The sequence below is a fragment of the Lygodium microphyllum genome, chromosome 2, assembly GCF_053477565.2.
Source record: "Lygodium microphyllum isolate KBCC chromosome 2, Lygodium_microphyllum_v1.1.10, whole genome shotgun sequence".
NCBI lineage: Eukaryota > Viridiplantae > Streptophyta > Polypodiopsida > Schizaeales > Lygodiaceae > Lygodium > Lygodium microphyllum.
Window position 1 is genome coordinate 162,675,999 of NC_141136.1, and position 26,357 is coordinate 162,702,355.

The 26,357-nt window shown below is 45.5% G+C and overlaps 1 protein-coding gene across 7 annotated transcripts in view; it reads left to right on the forward strand.

Annotated features, from left to right (window-relative positions):
* Nucleotides 1-26,357, forward strand: part of PHYLLO (2-oxoglutarate decarboxylase/hydro-lyase/magnesium ion-binding protein) — a 309,033-nt gene that overhangs the window by 273,202 nt on the left and 9,474 nt on the right. For all 7 annotated transcript variants that reach the window (XM_087700941.1, XM_087700921.1, XM_087700906.1 and 4 more), the window contains 5 exons: nucleotides 17,530-17,597; nucleotides 17,708-17,866; nucleotides 18,072-18,197; nucleotides 18,268-18,396; nucleotides 18,502-18,607. In XM_087700941.1, coding sequence (XP_087557067.1) covers nucleotides 17,530-17,597; nucleotides 17,708-17,866; nucleotides 18,072-18,197; nucleotides 18,268-18,396; nucleotides 18,502-18,607 — 588 coding nt within the window. The remainder of the gene's footprint in view (nucleotides 1-17,529; nucleotides 17,598-17,707; nucleotides 17,867-18,071; nucleotides 18,198-18,267; nucleotides 18,397-18,501; nucleotides 18,608-26,357) is intronic.

Sequence of the window (26,357 nt, forward strand, 5' to 3'; positions counted from 1 at the left end):
TGATGTCGAGTCTCTTGGAACCCTAGGTAATGGACGGTCACCCTCTACACACCCATCTGAATCCCAAGTGGATGCCCCACTCCGTGTTAGAGTCTGGGTCCGTAAGGAAAACAACTAACTTTCACCAGTTGATTTTCGCTCCCACTGCAATGCAAAACACCTCGAGAGCTAGTCTCACTCTCTTCAGCATCAGCTCATCATCCTCTATGTAGAGTGTTGTATCATCTGCATACTTCGAGTCTAACAGCTCCGTCTCCTCTCTCACTGGAAGTCAAAGGCCACGTAACTCGCTCACATGTTTCCTGAGGAAGTGAAACATCGCCTTTGCAAAGAGTAGGAATAGATACGAGGCCAAAGGGCAGCCCTATCGGACTGATCTCTCCAACTGAAACTCCTCCCCTCGCCTGCCACCTATGAGAACCCTGCTGGTAACCAATCTGTAAAGTGCGGAGACCCCACGGATCCATGCCTGGGGGAAGCCCAACCTCACCATGGTGCCCTCTAAGAAGTCCCAATCAACCCTGCCATAGGCTTTCTCGAAATCCAGGAGTAGTACTGCCAATCCCTGACCACTGTGCTGGGCCCACTCTGTCGCCTCAAAGAAGGTGAAGACATTGTCAAGGATGCTCCTATCCTAGACAAAGCTTGTCTGTGTGTCATGAATGATGTCTGGAAGCACGGGGGGGAAGATGTAATGGCAACAGGAGGGGGAGGGGAGGCGCAATGGTGGACAACAGCACGGCGGTAAGAGGGAGAGGGGAGGAGCACGATGGCAGGGAGCTCCGTACTTCTTAGTTTTTATCTTGATGTAGGTTTTTGACAAAGAGATATGCTATAGTTCTTTTTTATTTTCAGGAGGTAGTACAATTGACATCGACATCAGGTTCTCTCCGAGGCACCTTGGTGGTAACTTGATCACCCATTGCTTGGGTATCCATGGTTCTACTCTGGTAGCTCTATGTTACATGGGCTGTGATGAGTCATTCCCATTGTATCATTGTATTGTATCAAATCGCCCATCATCTAATAGAGGGTATTAGCAAGATTGTCAGCACGTGTATTAGTCTATGCAAGCTTGTTAGGGGTGGGCACATTTTCATTATTTGACATCATTGTTATGCTTTATTAGTGGTTCTAGCCCATAGGAAGATATCTCTCTTTCTATGGCTTCTAGCCCATAGGAATTAAGTAATTGGCACTTGGCTTAGATATGGTAGGGACGTAGTGGCATGTGCACAATGTGGTGAGCTAGAAGAGTTACAAATACATTGCCTATGGGATTGCCCCAAAGCCCAAGATGTTTGGAGGAGAGCTCTTAGGGTAGTATTTCATCTGAGTAGGATCCCTACCCTAGACTAGTCATAGACATAGGACTTGAGCATTATCTTAAATGGGAGCTGATTTCCAGCATTGTAGCTTGGTTCATATGGATTGTGAGATGTAGTTAGGTCATTGATCTTAAGGATATATCCACTGGGGAGTCTTTATCAAGGATTTGGACAAAGATAAATCCACTCTCCTTGGGAGAAAGAGAGGATACGTGGCAGCTTTGAGAAGATCGTAGTTGTCAGGTATGAAACATTTCACACAGTATGGTAAGATAAAATATGGTACTAAATAGTACCTTCAAATTTTATAAGTTACATGTTTAAAGTGAAAATAGCAATGCCATTAAAAAATAAGATGAATACATGAGGTTAAAAGTCAAAATAGGCATATGCTAGGCCCTTGTAATCGCATGTCCAACATGCAATACAACTAGTACATTACTACATACATGGAACATAGTGCATACAATGGTACAAAAAAGAAAGAGGCCTATAATGAGGCATCACTATCATCATCATCAAGACCATCTGGGTGCTCATCAAGAGAGTTTGAAGATGGCTTCTCAGCATCCATAGTTGTCAGGTATAAAAGGTACGATACGGTATGGTACAATAAAATACAGTACTAAATGGTACCTTAAGATTTTATAAGGTATGGTACGATATTAGTACGACAAGAAAAATAACTTGATTATTTTGAACTAAAGATAATATAATAGATATTTCAAGTCTAAATAGCAATGCTATTAGAGTATATAAGATGAGTACTTGAGGGTAACATGCCAAAACCTAATGCGGAATACGCAACATGCGCTACTGCTACCTACAACTTATAACTACATAGATGGTAGTGGATACATCATACATGCATGATCATACAAATAAGAGAAGTGTGGGCTTGAGAGAGAGAAGGTTGAGAGAAATTGTTTGAATCTCAAATAACCTAATCTTATGGGAGAATCATATTAATATAAGGAGCATTTAGCTCGTCCCAAAGTGTAGTTTGAATGGGAAAGATGCATCCTTTAAGTTGGTACCTTATGGTACTAATATGTAAGGTACGGTACCTAAAGTATGGTATAGTATCAAACCTTTCATACGTGGTACTGGTGCTCCTGTAAAAACCTGAACCTGATCATCGTCAGAGAGGCACCGTCCGGGATAGCGTGCCCCCGGCTCTGTACACAAAGAGAGAGAGAGAGGCAGAAGGGAGAGAGAGTGAGCGGTCCCGCTCTGCACTGTCGGTCAGCCCTTCTTCGAGATCAGCTCGTCATACACGATGGCTGGTTTGGATCTGGATTTCATAGACCAAACGGTGGCAGCACTTGGCCCGGACTCTGACGCTGAGGAACCGGAGGATATGGTTCCGTGCACTGAAGAATTGCCCCCGGGTCTTGACATCCAGCCTGCGGGTAAACGTACCAAGCATGCACCAGAAGAGATAGGTGTTACTCCGGATCGTTCCTATGCATAGGTTACTTCGGATTCTGTGGACTCTCAGGAGATGGACTGGGAGCATCTGTTGGAATTTGCCAACACTCTGCTTGGTGAATATGTTCAACATAATCAGGAAGCCTTCTCTGACTCTGCTCCAGACGATGTTCTGGAAGCAACCGTCGACCCAAAAATTGTCCTACGCTCCTTTTCGGTATTTTATGATCGTGCGGTGATACTCTTCTTCACTGGTCGAATCCCGCTACTTTCTCGTATTCGCCAATGGCTGCAGAGTCTGCTACAAGGGGAATGTGTTGAGGAGATTTTTGTTGGATCCCGAGGTTTTTTTGAGGTCCTCTTGAAAACCGAGACGCACCGTGCTGCTCTCCTGTCTAAACTGCCATTGTTTTTTGATCGTCGGTTGGTTCATGTGGTTCCATGGCGCCCGATGGCTGATTTCCAGCGCCTCCTGCAACGTGAATGCCCTGTGTGGGTAGAAGTGGAAAATTGTCCGGCTGTTTATTGGCCGCTATTGAAGGATGCTATGGCCACTGTGGGCACGGTTCTGGTCCCTCCTAGTCTTAGGGCTGTGAATCGCAACTGCTTGTGCATGTTATGGGATACTGCAAGGAAACGGTCTGCTTGGTTACGCCTCAATTGCTCTGGCATGCATCCGCTACACTTTCGTTTGAAATGGGGCAATTTTGCCGGCCATTGCTTTTCCTGTGGACAGTTGGGACACTTTATGGCTGAATGCCCTGAGCAACAACACGTTTCAGATACGGGTCATGTTGCTCCGCCCATGGAAGATATGGTGTGCGATGCTCCGTCGCAGGATACTATCCATCCGCCCCAAGTTCTGGCCAAAGGTAAACAACAGGTTTCGGGTCTGGATTCCCGTGCCACTGATTGGGTTGAAGTACGTGCCAAAAAAGGCACCAGGATTGGTTCTGGCATGGAGAGTACTGTGCCTATTACCTCACAAGATTCCATGCGAACATACATGCGCAGGAAGGAGATGATGTCTTCTGAGCACTCTGTCCCTGCTATGGTTTCTTCAGCTCCCCGTCATCAACCAGCCAGGAAAATGTATTCGGATCGTCTAAAGGGCCCACCTGCACAGCTGGCTTTTGATACCAGGGGCAATGTCATTACTCCGTGGGATCGTCGTTACCCACGTTCCAACCCCAAGCAAGCAGATATGCCGTCTTCTTCCAAATCCGGCCCTCAAAACTCTTTTGCGGTGTTGGCGGATTTCTTGGATGAGGGAGTCCTGGACATTCTCGCCGACAAAGTCAAATCGAGGCAAGCTGTGCCTCGTACCTGATTGTGTTTTGTATACACATGAAAGTGGCCACGTGGAATGTACGAGGGATTTGTTCTCGTCACAAGCAACATGCCATGTGGACGGCATTGTATGAGAATCAATGGGATGTCCTGTGCGCTATTGAGCACAAGAGTCACGGTGACGCCGGTAAAGTTGTGGATTGCCATGGCTTTCGTTTGTTCTATGCAGGAACACAGGCGATGCATTATTCGAGTGTGCTCATGATTGTACATGCCAAATATCAGCCTGTTCTTATTAAAAATGATGTTCATGGCCGCTTCTTGGTGATTGAAATCCTATTCGAAGGGGAAATCCTATGGTTACTTGGTCTCTATGCTCCGAATGATTCGTTCTCTCGCCGGGAGCTTTGGCAGACTTTGAAGACTTCATTATCACTTGGCAGACGGGGCTTCTTCATGGGGGATTTCAATATGTGTGTTGATTCTTCTCAGTCTACATCGGAGCACTCGGTCATGGATGCACCGGAAAGTCGTATGTGGCAAGAGTTGGCTCTTGCTGTTCTTAAGCAAGATCTTTGGTCCTGGCTACACCCGTCTTCTCCAGGCTTTACTTTCCATTTGGCCCAGTATGCCACAACATGGTCGCGGCTGGACCGTATATATATCATGCAGAATGATGATTTTCTGCCTGAGATGCTCGAAATAAAAGTGTTGCAGCAATATGTCTTGTCGGACCACTTCCCTCTGCAGTTCGAGTTGCTTGCACAACCCATTGCCCCTTTCAAGCAATTTCTGGAGAGACTCCCTTTGCGTTTCAACTCGTCCTACTTAAAGCATACAATTTTTCAGGGCTATATGCAATAATTGCTTGACAGATTCTCCTTGGACTTTTCCTCTCAGGGCACTGCGTCATTTGAAAGATTGCTCTCTAATGTGCAGCGGGTTGCTCGGCAATATGGGATCTATCATGCCTCTCTTTGTCGGCGCCGTCAACGGGCAGCGGAGGACCTGCTGGTTTTGGTTCGCTCCCTGCTGGTGGACACTCCGGATGATGCATTTCTGCTTGCACTGGCCATGCGGGTGGCCGATCTTATTAAAGAATTCCAGCTAAAATCGTATCAGCAGGCCAAATTGCAACATCTGACAGAGACTTTGCAAGATAGTGCATGTCAGACACATAAGTTCTTTCGAGCTCTCCATGCCTCTCCTGCTCGAGAGAATATGACCAGACTCGAGGATGCACAAGGCCATTTTATCCTGGATCCACAGACTATTGTGCATATGTGCAGGAATTATTTCCGTGACCTTTTGGGTTCCGCTTCCTCACCTTCAGCCCAAATTACTCAGGCCCGTTCGGTTTTTTATGACCTGGTCCACAATCAGCTTCCGCAAGACATGCAAGCTACTCTGGAGTCAGATATTGGTGAAGCAGAGGTTATGGATGTCTTATTACACTTGCCCAAAGATAAAAGTCCGGGTTGGGATGGTCTCACCAATGAGTTCTTTGAGGCTTTCGCTACCCAATTGGCGAAACCATTACAGGCTTTGTTTCAACAGGTGTGGGAAACGGGAATCATGCCTCCCTCATGGAAACAAGGACTTATTAAACTGCTTCCAAAAGTTCCTTCGCCATCTAAGTTGACTCAGTGGCGCCCCATTTCTTTGATGGGTTCAATGTACAAAATCTTTTTCAAAATAATGGCGAATCGGCTCCATAAGCATCTCCCTGCCCTTGTGCACCCTCTCCAGTATGGTTTCATTAAGGGCCGAAATATTCTACATAATGTTTTGAATGCCCAATTGGCCATTGATTATGCCCGCCATTCTAATCAGGAGGTGGTATTGATTCAACTGGACCTGGAAAACGCTTTTGACTATCTGGACTGGTCTTTCGTTGCTGACCTTATGTCTGCTATGGGCTTTGGTGCTCGGATGTCTCGTCTGATCTACACCATTAGTGCTGCGGCGTCTTCGCGAGTCATGCTGAACGGAGGTGTTACTGAACCATTTGCCCTTGCCCGTTCTGTTAGACAGGGGTGCCCTTTGAGCCCTTTATTCTTTGCCCTTGCGACACATCCAGTTCTTTCCATGTTAACACATATGGCCGCCTCTTCCCAGTTGGCCGGACTGTCGCTTCCTACAGGACAACACTTCATTGGCCAATCACTGGCGGATGATACTTTTATGATTTTGCGGGCGGATAAGGATAACCTTCGAAAAGCATTGGATGTTTGGGGTCTCTTTGGTCAGGCGTCAGGCCTTCGTATCAATGCGCTCAAATCAGCCATTCTAAGCTGCACGGAGTCGGATTTGCAGTCCTTGGACTGGCAGGGTCTGGTTGTTCCTCGAGGTTCCATTGTAAGGCATCTTGGATACCCTTTGGGTGTTGATGTTCCTCCAAAACAGCTTCTGCAGTGGATTTCTCAGAAAATGGTGGCCAAGTTTATGTATTGGAAGTCTCAGGCCTGGCCTTTTCATGTTCGCCTCAAAGTAGCCCAGATAATTATGTTGCCAATGCTCACATATTTCTTGCCATTGTTGCCCTGGACTCCCACGACTCTGAATGCTCTCACTCAGTCAATTCGCTTCATGCTATGGAAGAAGGACTCAGTGCATGCAGGTATTTCCTGGATCTCGTGGTCGCATGTGTGCACCCCCAAACGCATGGGTGGCGGAATATTCTGCACAATGTATTGAATGCTCAATTGGCAATTGATTATGCAAGGCATTCTAATCAGGAGGTAGTACTGATTCAACTGGACCTAGAAAAGGCTTTTGACTACCTGGACTGGTCTTTCATTGCTGAACTTATGTCTGCTATGGGCTTTGGTGCTCAGATGTCTCGTCTAATTTACACCATTAGCAATGCAGCGTCTTCGCAAGTCATGCTGAACGGAGGTGTTACTGAGCCATTTGTCCTTGCCCGCTCTGTCAGACAAGGGTGCCCTTTGAGCCCTCTATTCTTTGCCCTTGCGACACATCCAGTTCTTTCGATGTTATCTCATATGGCAGCCTCTTCTCAGTTGGCCGGACTGTCGCTTCCTACAGGACAGCACTTCATTAGCCAATCCCTGGCGGATGATAGTTTTATGATTTTGCGTGCGGACAAGGATAACCTTCGAAAAGCATTGGATGTTTGGGGTCTCTTTGGTCAGGCGTCCGGCCTTCGTATCAATGCGCTCAAATCAGCCATTCTCAGCTGCACGGAGTCGGATTTGCAGTCCTTGGACTGGCAGGGTCCGGTTGTTCCTCGTGGCTCCATTGTCAGGCACCTTGGGTACCCTTTGGGTGTTGATGTTCCCCCAAAGCAGCTTCTGCGGTGGATTTCTCAGAAAATGGTGGATAAGTTTATGTATTGGAAGTCTCAAGCCTGGCCCTTCCATGTTCGCCTCAAAGCAGCCCAGACAATTATGTTGCCAACGCTCACATATTTCTTGCCATTGTTGCCCTGGACTGCTACGACTCTGAATGCTCTTACTCAGTCTATTCGCTTCATGCTATGGAAGAAGGACTCATTGCATGCAGGTATTTCCTGGATCTCTTGGTCGCATGCGTGCACCCCCAAACGCATGGGTGGTGGAGCTATTTTAGATGCCCAAACTCACATGCAGGCACTCCGTTGGTCTCTTTTCTGCGCCATGTGCTCGGATCATCATCCATGTGTCGATATAGCCCGTTATTTCCTTGAGGGCCATGGCCTTCTGCATGGCAATACCCAAATCCGGAGTTCTTGGTGGCATGTTCTTAATGCTAATTCGCGGTTTTCCAGTTCTTCTTCGTCGCTGCTTACTCGTTTGGTATGTTCCTAGAAACAGGTCCTCCAGAAGGCTCAGTGGCACCCAGCGGAGGATCGCTTAGCTACTAACTCTTTTCAATTGGAAACTCTAGCAGTCTCGCGTTTACTTTCATGGGAAGGTAAACATAAGCTTAGACCACAATTCAACCGGATGGCACACTTGGGCTTGTCTTCAGTTGCAGATGCCACCCTTGCCAGTCGCAATGTGCTTATATCGTTTCGTACAGCCAGGAGGCTCTTTAGGATCCCTCGTGGATACAGGCCTTTATGGGAACAGCTTTTGAGGGTGCTCCAGAGCCGACAGCCCTTTCCTGCCCTTGCTTCGGATCATCCTTGGCAGGATTGGGACCTACAAGGTCGGCTGACTTTAAGCAAAGCTTCTGCTAACCAAGTGTATCATCTTCTGATTAAAGATCATCAATGGCTAGTCACTAAAGCGAATGCTTTATGGGGATTGCGTAAATCCCGGTCATGGTGGAGGGCGACTGTGATGGAGGGCTGGTTGAACAAGACACCCTTCAAATATAAAGTCTTTCTTTGGAGAGTGATGATTGGTGGTCTTCCGCTTGCTTCAGCTCTTTCCAAGCGACGAATCTCCAATGGCAACTGTTTCTTTTGCACCACTATTGTGGAATCCGCCCACCACCGATTTATTTGTTGCCCCATCGCTAAGAAAGTCTGGTTATTTTTGTCGGCTGTTTGGCAAGGGGTGGTTGGTTTCACCCTGCGCCCCTTTGATTGGGTTTTCGGGCAGCCCAAATACCCCACTCCGGCACAGCCACATATGAAGCTCATGTATCATTTTCTTCGATATTGGGGCTGTTGGCATAATTGGACCATTCGGAATGCTTTTCTTTTTGACTCCGCCTATAATGTTCAGCGGTATATTGCGAGGCTTAAGGGCCTCTTGTATTGGCAGTTAGATCTTCTCCAGCATTCTGATTTGCTCTCTAGGGAGGACTCACGTCCCTGGCATATGGCAATTTCCTCTGCGTCTTTGCCATGACGTTGTAACTTGTAGTACTTAGAACCTCTTCACATGATGGCTTAGATTGTCGTCATGTCTCTTGTAATCAAGTAATCTTGTACTTTTTTCGTAATTAATACAATTACCTTTTACGGAAAAAAAAAAAAGAGAGGCTTGAGAGAAAAAGAGGGTGTGGGAAGCTTGAGAGACAAAGAGAGAGAGAGGCTTGGGGGAGAAATAAGAAAGAAAGAAGAAAAAAAAAAGAAAGGAGAAAGAAAAAAAGAAAAGTTGTAGACTTAAAGGAGAGTAGCCAAAAAGTGCCCATTTTTTCGTACTAAATCATACAAATATGTACCGTACGAATCGTACCATACGGCTCAGTCCGTACTACGTACGGAGACAACCCTGTGAGCATCAAATGGTCACACACTCTCATACTCATCCTCATTGATGAGGTTACCATCATCATCAAATGATGGCTCTCTAGGCAATGGCTATGTAGGCCTGAGGGGAGGGGCGGATAATGTCATCACGAGGCACGTGATAGGAGCTGCTAGAGCATGGCCTCACATATGTCTATAAGCCACTCGAACCACCCCTCCTCAATGTCTAAGGGTGCCAAATATCTACACCCTTGCTGCCACCTACTTGCTGCCAAAGATTGAAGAAATAAATCTGCCCGCCACCGATTTATTTCTTGCCCCGTCGCTAAGAAAGTCTGGTTGTTTTTGTCGGCCGTTTGGCGAGGGGTGGTTGGTATCACACTGCGCCCCTTTGATTGGGTTTTGGGCCAGCCCAAATATCCTACTCCCACACAGCCACATATGAAGCTCATGTACCACTTTCTTCGATACTGGGGCTGTTGGCATAACTGGACCATTCGGAATGCTTTTCTGTTTGACTCCGCCCATAATGTTCAGGGGCATATTGTGAGGCTTAAGGGCCTCTTGTATTGGCAGTTAGCTCTTCTCCATCGTTCTGATTTGCTCTCTACGGAGGACTTCCGTCCTTGGCATATGGCAATTTCCTCCGCATCCTTGCCATGAAATTGTAACTCGTAGTACTTAGCACCTCTTCACATGATGGCCTGGCTTGTCATCATGTATCTTGTAATCAAGTAATATTGTATTTTTTTCGTAATTAATACAATTACCTTTTACGAAAAAAAAGAGAGAGAGAGAGAGGCTTGAGAGAGAGAGAGAGAGCCGCCTAAGCGCCCCGCCCTGCCGCCGGCCGTTTGACCTGCGGGCCCTGGTCGCAGTCGTTGCCTGTCTGTCCTGCGGGTCCTGGTTGCAGTTGTCGCCGTCACACCTGGGCGCTATCGCCTGTCAGCTCGCCACAGGTAACAGATTTCTTCTTCGCCTCAGCAAGAGCCAACATCAAGCGTTCGGGCCTGCGCCCCTAGTTTCTGCTACCTGTGTTCGCGCCTGGCACGTGCAATCTAGCCCTGCATACTGAGACAGCGCAGCCCTGCCTCTGTACACAGAGAGAGAGAGAGAGGTCGCCCTCTGCTGCGTGCTGGGCAGGACCCCGCCATCCATTGGCGTCCCGTTTCCTGCACGCAACATCCGCCTGGAGAGAGAGCCGTCGCCTATTCGCTTTACCTGCGCCCCGTTGACGCCTGGACCTATGCTGTCGCCTGATGCCCACCAGGTCGCCTAAACCTGCGCCGTTGCCTGCTGCACACCAGGTTGCCTGGACCTGCGCCACCTATCCTGACACCCGGTACGCTCTCGCTGTTGTCCCGTCTGCCCTACGTAAGGTCTGCTGCCGGTGGGTGCCTGCAAAGAGCATCTTGTGGTGACGCGCCTGGAGTGAGAGAGAGCGGGAGAGAGAGAGGGTCAGTCCTCCTTCGAGATCAGATCGTGATACACAATGGCTGGTTTGGATCTGGATTTCATCGACCAAACGGTGGCAGCACTTGGCCCGGATTCTGATGCTGAGGAACCTGAGGATATGGTTCCGTGCAACGAAGAGATGCTCCCTGGTCCCGACATCCAGCCTGCGGGTAAACGTACCAAGCATACTTCGGAAGAGATCGGTGTTCATCAGGATCGTTCCTATACTCAGGTTGCTTCGGATTCTGTGGACTCTCAGGATGTTGATTGGGAGCATTTGCTGGAATTTGCCAACACTTTGCTTGGCGATTATGTTCAACATAATCAGGAAGTCTTTTCTGACTTTGCACCTGAAGATGTTATGGAAGCCACCGTGGACCCAAAAACTGTCCTACGCTCCTTTTCGGTGTTTTATGATCGCGCTGTGATACTCTTCTTCACTGGTCGAATCCCGCTGCTTTCCCGTATTCGCCAGTGGCTGCACAGTCTGCTACAAGGGGAATGTGTTGAAGAGATTTTTGTTGGGTCCCGAGGGTTTTTTGAGGTCCTGTTGAAATCGGAGACGCACCGTGCTACTCTCCTGTCTAAACTGCCTTTGTTTTTTTATCGCCGCTTGGTTCATGTGGTTCCATGGCGCCCAATGGCAGATTTTCAACGTCTGCTGCAACGTGAATGCCCTGTGTGGGTAGAAGTGGAAAATTGTCCGGCTGTTTATTGGCCACTATTGAAGGATGCTATGGCCGCTGTGGGCACTGTTCTGGTCCCTCCCAGTCTCAGGGCTGTGAATCGCAACCGCTTGTGTATGTTATGGGACACTGCAAGAAAAAGGCCTGCTTGGTTACGCCTCAATTGCTCTGGCATGCATCCGTTACACTTTCGTTTGAAATGGGGCAATTTTGCAGGCCATTGCTTTTCTTGTGGACAGTTGGGGCATTTTATGGCCGAATGCCCGGAACAGCAACACACTTCAGATGTTGGCCATGTTGCGCCGCCCATGGAAGATATGATGTGTGATGCTCCGTCGCTAGATACTATCCACCAGCCCCAAGTTCTGGCCAAAGGTAAACAACAGGTTTCGGGTCTGGATTCCCATGCCACTGATTGGGTTGAAGTACGTGCAAAAAAAGGCAACAGGGTTGCTGGCATGGAGAATACTGTGCCTATTACCTCACAAGATTCCATGCGTACATATATCCACAGGAAGGAAATGTTGTCTTCCGAGCGCTCTGCTCCTGCTATGGTTTCCTCTGCCCCCCATCCTCAGCCCGCCAGGAAAATGTATTCGGATCGTCCAAAGAGTCCCCCTGCTAAGCTGGCTTTTGATACCAGGGGCAACGTCATTACCCCGTGGGACCGTCGTTATCCCCGTTCCAACCCCAAGCCAGCAGATAGGCCGTCTACTTCCAAATCTGGTCTGCAGAACTCTTTTGCGGTGTTGGCAGATTTCTTGGACGAGGGAGTCCTGGACATTCTCGTTGACAAAGTCAAAACGAGGCAAGCTGTGCCTTGTACCTGATTTTGTTTTGAATACACATGAAAATAGCCACGTGGAATGTGCGAGGAATTTGTTCTCGACACAAGCAACATGCCATGTGGACTGTATTGTATGAGAATCAGTGGGATGCCCTGTGCGTTGTTGAGCACAAGAGTCACAGTGAAGCCGGTAAAGTTGTGGATTGCCATGGCTTTCGTTTGTTTTATGCAGGGACACAGGCCATGCATTATTCGGGTGTGCTCATGATTGTACATGACAAATATCAGCCGGTTCTTATTAAAAATGATGTTCATGGCCGCTTCTTGGTGATTGAAATTTTATTCGAAGGGAAAATCTTATGGTTACTTGGCCTCTATGCTCCGAATGATTCGTTATCTCGTCGGGAGCTTTGGCAGACTTTGCAGACCTCCTTGTCACTTGGCAGATGGGGCTTCTTCATGGGGGATTTCAATATGTGTGTTGATTCTTCCCAGTCCACATCGGAGCATTCGGTAATGGATGCGCCGGAAAGTCGTATGTGGCATGAGTTGGCTCTTGCTGTTCTTAAGCAAGATCTTTGGTCCTGGCTCCACCCGTCTTCTACAGGGTTTACTTTCCATTCTGCCCAGTATGCAACAACATGGTCGCGACTGGACCGTATATATATCATGCAGAATGATGATTTTCTTCCCGAGATGCTCGAAATAAAAGTGTTGTAGCAATATGCCTTGTCGGACCATTTCCTGCTGCAGCTTGAGCTCCTTGCACAACCCATTGCACCTTTCAAGCAATTTCTGGGGAGACTCCCTTTGCGTTTCAATTCGTCTTACTTGAAGCATACAATCTTTCAGGGCTATATGCAACAATTGATTGACAGATTCTTCGTGGACTTCTCCTCTCAAGGCACTACGTCATTTGAAAGATTGCTCTCTAATGTGCAGCGGGTTGCTCGGCAGTATGGGATCTATCATGCCTCTCTTTGTCGGCGGCGTCGCCAGGCAGCAGAGGACCTGCTGGCTTTGGTTCGTTCTCTGTTGGTGAACACTCCGGATGATGCATTTCTCCTCGCACTGGCCATGCAGCTGGCTGATCTTATTAAAGAATTCCAGTTGAAATCATATCAGCAGGCCAAACTGCAACACCTGACGGAGACTTTGCAAGATAGTGCATGTCAGACCCATAAGTTCTTTCGAGCTCTCCACGCCTCTCCTGCTCGGGAGAATATGACTAGACTCGAGGATGCAGAAGGCCACCTTATCCTAGATCCGCAGACTATTGTGCATATGTGCAGAAATTATTTCCGTGACCTTCTCGGTTCCACTTCTCCACCTTCAGCCCAAATTGATCAGGCCCGTTCGGTTTTTTATGACCTGGTCCGCAATCAGCTTCCACAAGACATGCAAGCTACTATGGAGTCAGATATTTGTGAGGCAGAGGTTATGGACGTCTTGTTCCACTTGCCCAAGGATAAAAGTCCGGGTTGGGATGGTCTCACCAATGAGTTCTTTGAAGCTTTTGCTACCCAACTGGCGAAACCATTGCAGGCTTTGTTTCAGCAGTTGTGGGAAACGGGGATCATGCCTTCCTCATGGAAACAAGGTCTTATTAAACTGCTTCCAAAAGTTCCTTCGCCATCTAAGTTGACACAGTGGCGCCCAATTTCTTTGATGGGTTCAATGTACAAAATCTTTTCCAAAGTAATGGCGAATCAGCTCCATAAGCATCTCCCTGCCATTGTGCACCCTCTACAGTATGGTTTCATTAAGGGCCGAAATATTCTGCACAATGTATTGAATGCTCAATTGGCAATTGATTATGCAAGGCATTCTAATCAGGAGGTAGTACTGATTCAACTGGACCTGGAAAAGGCTTTTGACTACCTGGACTGGTCTTTCATAGCTGAACTTATGTCTGCTATGGGCTTTGGTGCTCAGATGTCTCGTCTAATTTACACCATTAGCAATGCAGCGTCTTCGCAAGTCATGCTGAACGGAGGTGTTACTGAGCCATTTGTCCTTGCCCGCTCTGTCAGACAAGGGTGCCCTTTGAGCCCTCTATTCTTTGCCCTTGCGACACATCCAGTTCTTTCGATGTTATCTCATATGGCAGCCTCTTCTCAGTTGGCCGGACTGTCGCTTCCTACAGGATAGCACTTCATTAGCCAATCCCTGGCGGATGATAGTTTTATGATTTTGCGTGCGGACAAGGATAACCTTCGAAAAGCATTGGATGTTTGGGGTCTCTTTGGTCAGGCGTCCGGCCTTCGTATCAATGCGCTCAAATCAGCCATTCTCAGCTGCACGGAGTCGGATTTGCAGTCCTTGGACTGGCAGGGTCCGGTTGTTCCTCGTGGCTCCATTGTCAGGCACCTTGGGTACCCTTTGGGTGTTGATGTTCCCCCAAAGCAGCTTCTGCGGTGGATTTCTCAGAAAATGGTGGATAAGTTTATGTATTGGAAGTCTCAAGCCTGGCCCTTCCATGTTCGCCTCAAAGCAGCCCAGACAATTATGTTGCCAACGCTCACATATTTCTTGCCATTGTTGCCCTGGACTGCTACGACTCTGAATGCTCTTACTCAGTCTATTCGCTTCATGCTATGGAAGAAGGACTCATTGCATGCAGGTATTTCCTGGATCTCTTGGTCGCATGCGTGCACCCCCAAACGCATGGGTGGTGGAGCTATTTTAGATGCCCAAACTCACATGCAGGCACTCCGTTGGTCTCTTTTCTGCGCCATGTGCTCGGATCATCATCCATGTGTCGATATAGCCCGTTATTTCCTTGAGGGCCATGGCCTTCTGCATGGCAATACCCAAATCCGGAGTTCTTGGTGGCATGTTCTTAATGCTAATTCGCGGTTTTCCAGTTCTTCTTCGTCGCTGCTTACTCGTTTGGTATGTTCCTAGAAACAGGTCCTCCAGAAGGCTCAGTGGCACCCAGTGGAGGATCGCTTAGCTACTAACTCTTTTCAATTGGAAACTCTAGCAGTCTCGCGTTTACTTTCATGGGAAGGTAAACATAAGCTTAGACCACAATTCAACCGGATGGCACACTTGGGCTTGTCTTCAGTTGCAGATGCCACCCTTGCCAGTCGCAATGTGCTTATATCGTTTCGTACAGCCAGGAGGCTCTTTAGGATCCCTCGTGGATACAGGCCTTTATGGGAACAGCTTTTGAGGGTGCTCCAGAGCCGACAGCCCTTTCCTGCCCTTGCTTCGGATCATCCTTGGCAGGATTGGGACCTACAAGGTCGGCTGACTTTAAGCAAAGCTTCTGCTAACCAAGTGTATCATCTTCTGATTAAAGATCATCAATGGCTAGTCACTAAAGCGAATGCTTTATGGGGATTGCGTAAATCCCGGTCATGGTGGAGGGCGACTGTGATGGAGGGCTGGTTGAACAAGACACCCTTCAAATATAAAGTCTTTCTTTGGAGAGTGATGATTGGTGGTCTTCCGCTTGCTTCAGCTCTTTCCAAGCGACGAATCTCCAATGGCAACTGTTTCTTTTGCACCACTATTGTGGAATCCGCCCACCACCGATTTATTTGTTGCCCCATCGCTAAGAAAGTCTGGTTATTTTTGTCGGTTGTTTGGCAAGGGGTGGTTGGTTTCACCCTGCGCCCCTTTGATTGGGTTTTCGGGCAGCCCAAATACCCCACTCCGGCACAGCCACATATGAAGCTCATGTATCATTTTCTTCGATATTGGGGCTGTTGGCATAATTGGACCATTCGGAATGCTTTTCTTTTTGACTCCGCCTATAATGTTCAGCGGTATATTGCGAGGCTTAAGGGCCTCTTGTATTGGCAGTTAGATCTTCTCCAGCATTCTGATTTGCTCTCTAGGGAGGACTCACGTCCCTGGCATATGGCAATTTCCTCTGCGTCTTTGCCATGACGTTGTAACTTGTAGTACTTAGAACCTCTTCACATGATGGCTTAGATTGTCGTCATGTCTCTTGTAATCAAGTAATCTTGTACTTTTTTCGTAATTAATACAATTACCTTTTACGGAAAAAAAAAAAGAGAGGCTTGAGAGAAAAAGAGGGTGTGGGAAGCTTGAGAGACAAAGAGAGAGAGAGGCTTGGGGGAGAAATAAGAAAGAAAGAAGAAAAAAAAAAGAAAGGAGAAAGAAAAAAAGAAAGTTGTAGACTTAAAGGAGAGTGGCCAAAAAGTGCCCATTTTTTCGTACTAAATCATACAAATATGTACCGTATGAATCGTACCATACGGCTCAGTCCGTACTACGTACGGAGACAACCCTGTGAGCATCAAATGGTCACACACTCTCATACTCATCCTCATTGATGAGGTTACCATCATCATCAAATGATGGCTCTCTAGGCAATGGCTATGTAGGCCTGAGGGGAGGGGCGGATGATGTCATCACGAGGCACGTGATAGGAGCTGCTAGAGAATGGCCTCACATATGTCTATAAGCCACTCGAACCACCCCTCCTCAATGTCTAAGGGTGCCAAATATCTACACCCTTGCTGCCACCTACTTGAACTCCTGGTCCACAAGCACGCTAACTGTAAGGGTCACAAGTGTTTGCTACTATAAACTCTCTAGAGAGCTCCACAAAGATCATCCCCTCCTCCATCAACTTGCTGATGTACACTCAAAAGAGTGTCGCTTGTCAACTTCACACAACCCCTTCTTTCATACTACCCCTCAAATAGTCTAGCATTTTAGCTTTCCATATTGGTTCTTTACACAACCATTGTATTTTTTATGTACTTGGTTACTCTTCATAGAGTTCCTTGTACTTTATATTTGCCTGAGGGGTGTTTTCTCCAAGGTGTTATTAATAGAATTCACTTATTTTGGGGCGAAAAGAAAAAGATGCCTTCACCATAGTCTATCTTGGTCCAAAAGAAATAAAACTAGTAAAGATTAATTATCTTACCTGTAGCCTAACTTTCGAGGACCAGCTGGTTGCCCCCTTAACAGAATTCAAAGACGTCTTTGCTTGGGTTTACTAGAAATGAAGAGACTAGATTCTCAGTTTACTAGCACCGGATTCCCCTCAAATTGGATGCTATGCTAGTCTGCATGCAAAGATATTGCATGAATCTCCACATGGCAAAGCTAGTCAAAGAAGAGTTGGAAACATTCCTCCAAGTCGGCTTCATCCGGCCATCGAGCTTGAGCAAAGGTAGCCTAAGATGTTATCACATGAATTTGGAAGCATCATCGCTTTGACAGCTGGACAGTGCAAATTGAAATACCTTCTCTTTATTTATATAAGAGCATAGCGAGTATCTACATGTCTAACTAATATGCTAACAAGATCCCTGAAGATCAATGCTGTTGGCTTAGCATTTTGTTGAAAGGCAACCCTTTCAGTTGATATTTCATAATATCTAGTATTTTTCTGAAATGCTTTTGCTTGGGGATTAGGTGACACTGCTTGTTGGAGATGTATCATTTCTTCATGACACAAATGGTTTGATGCTAATGAAAAGAAGGTAAAAGAGATGCCTTTAAGTTTCTGAAACAAGACATAAATATACAATTTCTCCAAGCTTATAAGCCTGCCATTAGTGAATTGCTATTTGCGTATTTGTTTTGCTGCAAGAGCTGGACAGCCACCAGTTGTCATCATTCTCGTCAATAACTTTGGTGGAGGCATTTTCAGTCTTCTTCCCATCGCCAATACAGCTCCAGCTGCCACATTCACATCATTTTTCACAACACCGCATGATGTGTCAGTCCGACAACTTTGTTTGGCACATAGGTAAGACTTAAATGTTTGCTTTAAGAAAAAGAAAAGCTGGATATCTCTGATGAGCCTTATGCAAGCTAATGAATCATGATGTTTAATGTGGTCTTTTATTAGCATTTGGACAAAATAAAGTCTCTCTCTGAACCCTATTGTAATTTTACATATACAAAGTTTTTTCTTACACTTTCGAGGTGTTGCTGTTGTGTTGGTTTGGAAGGGTGAATCACACCCGGGTGCAGTCAAGAGAGCAGCTGGTGGAAGCACTTGATTTTATTCAAAAACAAAATCTGAACTGGATAGTTGAAGTGGAAAGTAATGTTGAGGGAAATGCTGATTTTCATAGGTGAAAAATCTGAATTCGTTCTTACTAGAGAACCATTTTATTCTTCAAGCTTATTGTTTGGAATTTACAGATATCTTCAGCACGTGGCAAATCAGGCTGTCAAGCATGCTTTCCAAATTCTTTATAGCACCTCAAGCAGAACACCTCAGGGAGCTCTCAGGACCTGGATTGTTAAAGAGGCCATTTATTTTTCTTACCGGTAGCTTGAGCCAGGACTCAGTTTCTAGTCTATTCTGTAGTTTATTTCACCTCAGATTGGCATTCGCTAACAGATTTGACTCATCTGTGGTAATTTTTTTTACAGAATCCCTCTTTACTCCTGTCTGACAAGCAAGCCTGAGGAAACACACAGCAGAATTGGCTTTATTTTCTGCATTACTCTGTGCTCTGGAGTTGCAGGGTATGGTGAGGTAAGAAACATGATTTTAAAAAGGACCCCCAGATAATATTTGATGTTGCATTTCCCATGTTTGTTATATGGGTTGGTTTGGTAAAATAAAGACTGGGGCTTTCTATGGAACAACCTTCCGTAGCTTGCTTGATCCTGTCCTACAAGTAAGCCCGAGGAAACATACAGCAGAATGGGCTTTATTTTCTGCATTACCCTGTCCTATGGAGTTACAGGTTCTATTAAGGTAAAAATGCATGATTTCTAAGGACAGACAGATAGTGTTCTACATCATATTCCTAGTGTTTGCTGTATGTTTTGGTTTGGTAAAACAGAGATTGAGGCCCTCCTTGGAATGAATACAACCTCCTTAGGATTCAGTAGCAGAACAATCCTGGTCTCAAATCTTGTAGAAAGATTTCTATTTTTCTCACATTGACCTTTTGAGTGCAGACAACCTTAAGACTGGATGATGCATTCCATATGCCCCTACTAGTTTAATTCCAAATGTGGTGGGTTCAAGAGAGGTTGGGAATCCTTGACTTACAATTGTCGTGGTGCCAAGCAAAACCTCCACTAGACAACAAGAAAAACCCTGCCACACTGTCCTAGAAAACAAAGACTCCTAGTAGCTAAGTCCTTTCCACATCCAGCGCACCTCAAGGCACAAAACCTGTCCTTCCTTTCCTTGTTCTGTCTAGTCGATGTGCCACAGTCCCATCCTTAGTCATACTTAGACCCTCAGGAAAAACCTCACAGCATCATCGCAAATCCCAAGCCACCAAACACACTAGGAAGTCATTTCATACATCACCTACCAAGCACTAGTACTGGAATTTTGGAAATGCAGCAAAAAGGACATACGAGAGGTGCCAAACACAGGCACTCCTCAAGTTGTGTCAAATATTTTTGGTGAGGGTATTAATTGTCCCCTTTCGAATACCCCTTCCCATAATCCCACCTCTGACATGGTGAACTAGGAAGCTATCTCCTTGCAAAGCCCCTTTTAAGTATGCTCTGTAGGGGTGGAATGCATATGCTTTCACTAGTGAGTTATACATGTTCCCTCAACTGACATTGGCTTCTCAGCAAAGACCCATGCATCAACATGAACTGCCTTTGCCAATGTAAAGCACTCCAAAAATGACAAGATCAAGCCTATATCTATAGTATGTGATTGTCAAATATTTCCAGTGAGGATTGGTCCCTCTTAAACTACTCCTTCCCATAATCCCACCTCTGACCTGGTGAACAAGGAGGCTATCTCAATGAGACTGACAAGTGTACCTTTGTGAAAGAGACCCAGTTGGCCGCTTCACCATAAAACCATTCACAAACAAATGTATCCTCCAATAAATGCTAATGAGGCTGCTCCCATTTGAGAAGCCCCTTTGAATGTATGCTCTCTAGTGGTCAAATGCATATGTTTTCACCAATGAAGGATCCACCACATAAGTACCAACAATGACCTAACACTGTAAGATGCAAACTGCACGGTACCGTATGTGAGAGGTGTCCATATGCCCTATCCAATGTGAGGTGTGCAAATGTGTGCCACAAAGAGCACCTCACTAATCAAGAGTGCCCACAACATCCCTGTCGTATGTAGTATGATCCACCACATAAGTACACCAACAATGACTTGACACTGTAAGATGCAAACTGTATGGTACAGTATGTGAGAGGAGTGTCCATATGCCCTATCCAATGTGAGGTGCTTGAATGTGTGTGCCACAAACAGCACCTCACTGATCAAGAGTGCCCACGACATCCTTGTTGTATGTAGCTTTTCACTTGAACATATTGAGTTGTGTATCTCAAATCTAAATATCCTCATGTGCATGTCAAGAGATCAATATAAAGATCCACTGAAGGAACTAATTTCCAAGGAAGTGGATTGATTGGGATGTGGAATAAATTTAGCATGGGTGCATGCAGCACCAATCATTCAAGGTCCCAATAAAAAGTCTTCATCTCAACAACGCAAGACAATGTCTATATACTAAATTGGTTTATGACTTTTTGTTAAGGTTAGAGAACCTCAGGTGCTGTTTGTGTTTTCCCTTTTGTTCAGAGGAAAAGGGACATCTTAATAATTTCGATTGCCAGGATGTAAATTGTATTTCAGAGATTTGTTGTTGGGACCTTGGTCATGTGATGGCAGCAACGTTGTTGGAGGCCTGGTAGAGTGTTCTACTAGTCCATTCCAAACTAGGTTGCTCAACATCTACAAAATTCACAAAACACAAAGACATGGATAATATGCAATGTTCTCATACGAGTGCTTTTCAGAACATAGCATGTATCTAATGGCTGTCAGGAAGCAAGTTTTCATTTCTAGAATTGTGCAAGAGTTCTAATTCATTCAAGGGTTAGGGCCATTGAAGCCCAAAAGTTGAGCACAATCAAAACTCTAGTTTATGACCCAAAAATGCATTTTTTCTCAAGATCGAAATTGCAAAGCCATAAAAGGCCAATCCAAAGGGGGGAGTTTATGTCATCCACAAAAGGTCAATGTAGCCTATGAGATAATGTTGAAAATAAGTGTATAATTGGACAATGCTAGAGTGCATGCATGTCTAATGTTGTCTCATCAGCAGAGTGAAAGAAAAGTCCTGATCTAATACTGGTATTTAAGGAACTATAGTGAAGACTATAGAAAGCTGCAAGGTAGCTGCAAGGTACACCTAGAGTTCTATGTGTATAATGTTCGGAGGTTGCAGTTGATCCAAAGATTTGTGCATGTTGCCTACTATGATGCTGTCTGCAACCGCTCAACTGATGTGCCTTGTGGTGAGTCTCTGGTATCTCGCAATGATGGCTTTGATCTATGGTGTGGCCTCCTCGATTCAGTCCCAGTAGGCTGGGTCATCATGCTTGGCGGGTGTAATGACTCTGTTTAGTGTGACTTGGCAGCAAGGAGTGGAGGATGTTTGGCAAGGTGAATTTGTCTCTATTGGGCTAATAGTATCTATAGGGTCTTATCTGTAGAAGTCTAGCATTACTCTCTGTGTAGGTCCCTCCAACTCAGCAATGTGTGGCACCTCTAGACCTCCAAGAGGAAGTGACTGAGGCATCTCTTGTCCTTGTCCTCCATGTTACTGCAAAGAGGTCCAAAGTCACAAAAGAGGCAATGATACCATCCATATATGTCATATTATACTATACATCTGCATATGGAGTGCTCCTCCATCCTAGGCTCTCGGTGTTAGACCTAGCAAATCCTATCCTCCATTGGGATAATGTCCATCTACCTGTCTCCATCTATAGCCTATGGAAGGAGGTGCAAATCTGCCAGATAGGAAGCTGTATGCTGTGGGAGAGATGATTGTCCATGTACTATGGCCAAATAGTGAATCCATCATGAGAGAGAGAGAGAGAGAGAGATGTGAGAGAAATTCAATTATCTTCACGAAAAAAGAGATGTGAGAGAGAATCTACATCTGTATTGTTAAAATAAAAAGATGCATTACAGTTTAAACCTTAATTAGCTCTTTAAAACAACTCCAAAACTCAAAAATTGCCAAATTTTGTGTCCCATAAGCAAACATCCAAACCTTTGAAGGATCCACATCTATAAATAAGAAGTTTCCCAGCCACCTTCTCCCATCCTTGTTTTGTAGGTTCTTCATTTATTGGCACCATGTTCTACTATTGTCCACAGCCCTCGCAGAGGATATCTGAGTCTGTGGTGCTGTCTACCAGCCAGGTGCCCTGTCCAGCCTCTGTCTACCAGCGTCTGTCTACTGCTCCATTTGCAAATTTCGGCCTTCTACTACCTGCTCAGAGCTGTTCTTCACTTGGCAACTGCTGTACAGGCTGTGTTTGCTGCACAGACCTGGTCATACACTGCTGACATCATCCAGTCAACTGTTGCCTTCTCTCCAACCGGCTGAATGAATCCCAACAATTTCTTGAAGGTAACATTGATCATTTCCCTTTAGATTCTGTGCACAAGTCTAAAGATCTTGCATGACTATCAAGCCTCTAACTGGGATGGGCCCTCCAATTGGAGATAGACATATGGAGTACCTACCATCCTTCACTTCTACTCCATCTACTTTGGTGCAAGGTACATAAGTTTATCCTTCTCTTTCCTCTTCTATTGCTCCTACTTCCATGCAAGATTCTGGATTTAATCAAGAAGATAAATTTCAGTTTTTCCACTCCAGTCTTAGTCCTAAAGAGGACAGAATCTTATGTAAATACAAGAAGAGGTAGTTATTTAAAAAAAGCAGGCAACTCTTCTTCCAATTGTCCTTCGTCAAGTTTTTCTTCTTCTAGTCCGTTTGATGTTGGTGTTTCATCTTCATTTACTCCATCTTCTACATTCCAATTTCCTTCACAAAGTTAATCAACTCCATTAACTTCCATTTCTTCCACACCACAAATTTCAAATCCCACCCTTTCCTTCTGTTGCTTCTACACCTTCATTCACAGCCTAATTCACATCTTCATTCACACTTCACCAGTCACACGACACACACACTAGGGGGATCTTCAAACACAGGCACATCTTTCCCCAATAGGTTCAGGTTACTATTCACATTGGTTATCTACCCAAGCATTCCCACCTCCAAGATTGACGAATTGCTACCACAATTTGCCCACATGGCATTACCCACAGCCTATAGTTGGTCAAGGGTTTTAGGTCACAATGCCTCTTCCTTTGGCACTTATGATATCCAAAATCCTATTCTAATCTTTCCACCCAACCCCTCTTACCTAACTCCTCATTTGCATTTGCAAAGAATGCTTTCACTAACAAGACTCATTTCAACAAGTCTAATTACAATACATGGTCTAATTTGATGAGGTATGTTCTTGGCTCTCAAAACTTGTGAGAGTGCAAGGGTTGGAACCCCAACCAAACCCTCATTATGTTTCCCACCTCTGAGTTTTGACCGATTGCTACCACAATTTGCCCACATGGCATTCCCCCTAGCCTACTTTTGGACAAGGGTTTCAGGTTCTATTGCCTCCTCCTTTGGCACCTTATGATATCCAAAATCCCATTTCTGTCTTCCCACCCTACTACTCTTACTTGACTCCTCATCTACATTTGCAAAGAATGCTTTCAACAATTCTAATTACAATGCATGGTCTAATTTGATGAGACATGTTCTTGCCTCTCAAAACTTGTGAGTCGTAGGCCAAGGGTTGGAAACCCTGACCAAACTCTGGCTATGCTCCTCCAAACGTTGTCCGCTCTTGGAAACCTACAAATGCTTGTGCTATGCTCCTCCAGATGTTGTCCGCTCTTGGAAACCTACAAATGCTTGTGCTAATGCAAGGCCTTCTCCCTAGATTCCATTCTCAATTACAGCATCTTGACCTTGCATTTAAGCGATGGATACACTTGATTGACCTCTATTGCGTTACACTTGGCTATTCAAACAATCTCATAAAATTATTTCTCACCTATAGAGAGACAAGAAAGGGGGATTGCTTTTGCTACCCTACCTAAGAATTGGAATCATCTTTAGTCACATGATCTTAAAAGAGCCTGTATTTAGAGATTCATTGTCGGGCCACCAACTATAGTCACATGGTCTTAAAGGAGCTCCTGTTTAGAGAAGCATTGTCAAGCGACCAACTATGGTCACATGGTCTTAAAAGTGCTCATGTTTGCAAAGGTGATGTCAACCCAACTATGCCAATGTGAGTTATCTTTCCCAAGTACACTTTTCAATCCCTCCATTCAAAAGCAATGTGCATTTCCACTATTCTTGGAGAGGATATACTTTTGATTGTCGGAGTACTATGGGCTCCTTGGATAGTGATTCACTTGCAACTTGTTTAGACACTTAATAGCAAGGGCTTAATTGTCCAAACTGTGTGTCCTATAGCTGTAGCTACATTGTTGAGCATTTGTAGTTCATTGCTCATTTTTTGAATAATATAACTAGCCACACCTTTTTTCACCAAAAGAACCAAAAATTCTCAAGAATTGTTGCTCTACTCAATCTCAACTCTTATTGTTGAGGCTACTCTCTCCTACTTTGTTTTCCTATGATTGATTTTCCACCTCCCACGAGGGCACTTATAACAATCCTCATTCTCTTGACTTCTCTATTGAGTCCTCTTGTCTTGTGGCCAAGGTTTAATAGGACACGCAATTCGGACAATTAGGACCTTGCTAAGTGTCTAAGCAAGCTTGCCATCCACTTCATTGAGCAAAGCCTAGCATCAGGTGCATCCAATGGGGGCCCCTTTGCTCGCAATCACTTAGTCCCCTCCACCACTTATTGTACAAGGTAGAGGTGCAAGATGCAATCCTCATCATCAAGGCTAGTTCACTAGCGTGGTAGGCTTGGAGGCTTTGCCCAATTGATAGATATTGAAGCCTACTGCATCGTGGAAGCTCATCAAGAGTTTCGCAAGGTGGCACATCTAAAAGGCATGTTGCCAAATTATTTTCAGCGGTGAGAGTGTCTTGATGTATGCCACATTGGAAGAGCTTTCATCATCCATCATTCACTCCCTCTATGGCAAACAGAAGTAGCTATAGGGAAATGCTCAACACTAATGGGAGTTTTGACCACAGTTTCTTCACACTTGGGGTGAGGAGCATTTAGCTCATCTGAAAGTGCGGTTTGGACGGGAAAAGAAGTATCCATTAAGCTTATACCTGATGGTACTAATATGTAAGGTACGGTACCCAAAGTATGGTATGAACCCTTTCCTACGTGGTACTAGTGCTACTATGAGATAAACAATGAATATGCCTTGTCCTAGAGTATCAGATCTGCTATGCACATAAGCCCAATCCCAGAGTTGTGCTCTAGATGGGAGAATGATCCACAACCTATCCAAACATTGTGATCTCCTCCATTTCCTTCGTAGTGGTGCAGATTGTGTGGAGTTGTTCCTCGGAGAGGACCACCTGCAAGGTGTATGACTAGGGTGCACTCCTGGGATGTACCTATGTGGGGCAACAAAGGTTGTCATTTGCATGCATGTCTCCTAGGACCTCCTGCTCAAACCGCATGTTGACTGAATATTGAGTGAATGTTGCCACAAGGGGATAGCACGTATACATTCTAGTAGAAGAGACAAATGAGTTGTGGAGAAAGTCAGGCAAACAATAGGGGTCTGGAGCTATAGGATGAGCAAGGTGATAGATGGCAGCTTGCAAGGGAGCAGCAACAAGGCAGGCGGCTGAGCAAAGCAAGGTATGCTGGCAGCCAACAGTCCATGGAGGCAGCAACAAGGCATTGCAAATTCAAGGGGAAGACTTTTGGGTGGCAAACAGAAGCAGGGTGACAGACAAGGTATGCAGGCAATGGTCTGAGGCCATGACCTTGGCAGGGAGGTGGCATCGTGACATTTGACAAGAGGCATCTGTGGTAAGAGCTGACAATAGGCATTGTGTTTTGGACAGCAGACCGAGCAACTAGGCCATAGTGAGACCAATGGACAAGTTGGCAAAGATGACAAGCTTGGTGGTGCCACTTGCAACAATTTTGCAAGGGAGGGTTTAATGGCTTATCACTCAATAATTCTAAGGATTTAAAATGAGCATGTTGAAGTATTTGGTTGTTTTAAGAGAGTTATGTATGGTTGTGTTAGCAGATATGCCTGACTTGTACAGTCATCTCCTACTTGTGAGCCTCAATCTGAATCAAATGAGGACACGAGGCACTCTGACATCGTCATTGTTTGTCACTTAATGTGTTTTAGGCACTTAAGATGGAGGGTTCATCTGTGTGTTGGCTTGGCCACTTGATTACCAGTTATAGCCCCAATTTGTATATTTATAGGTGGCCTGC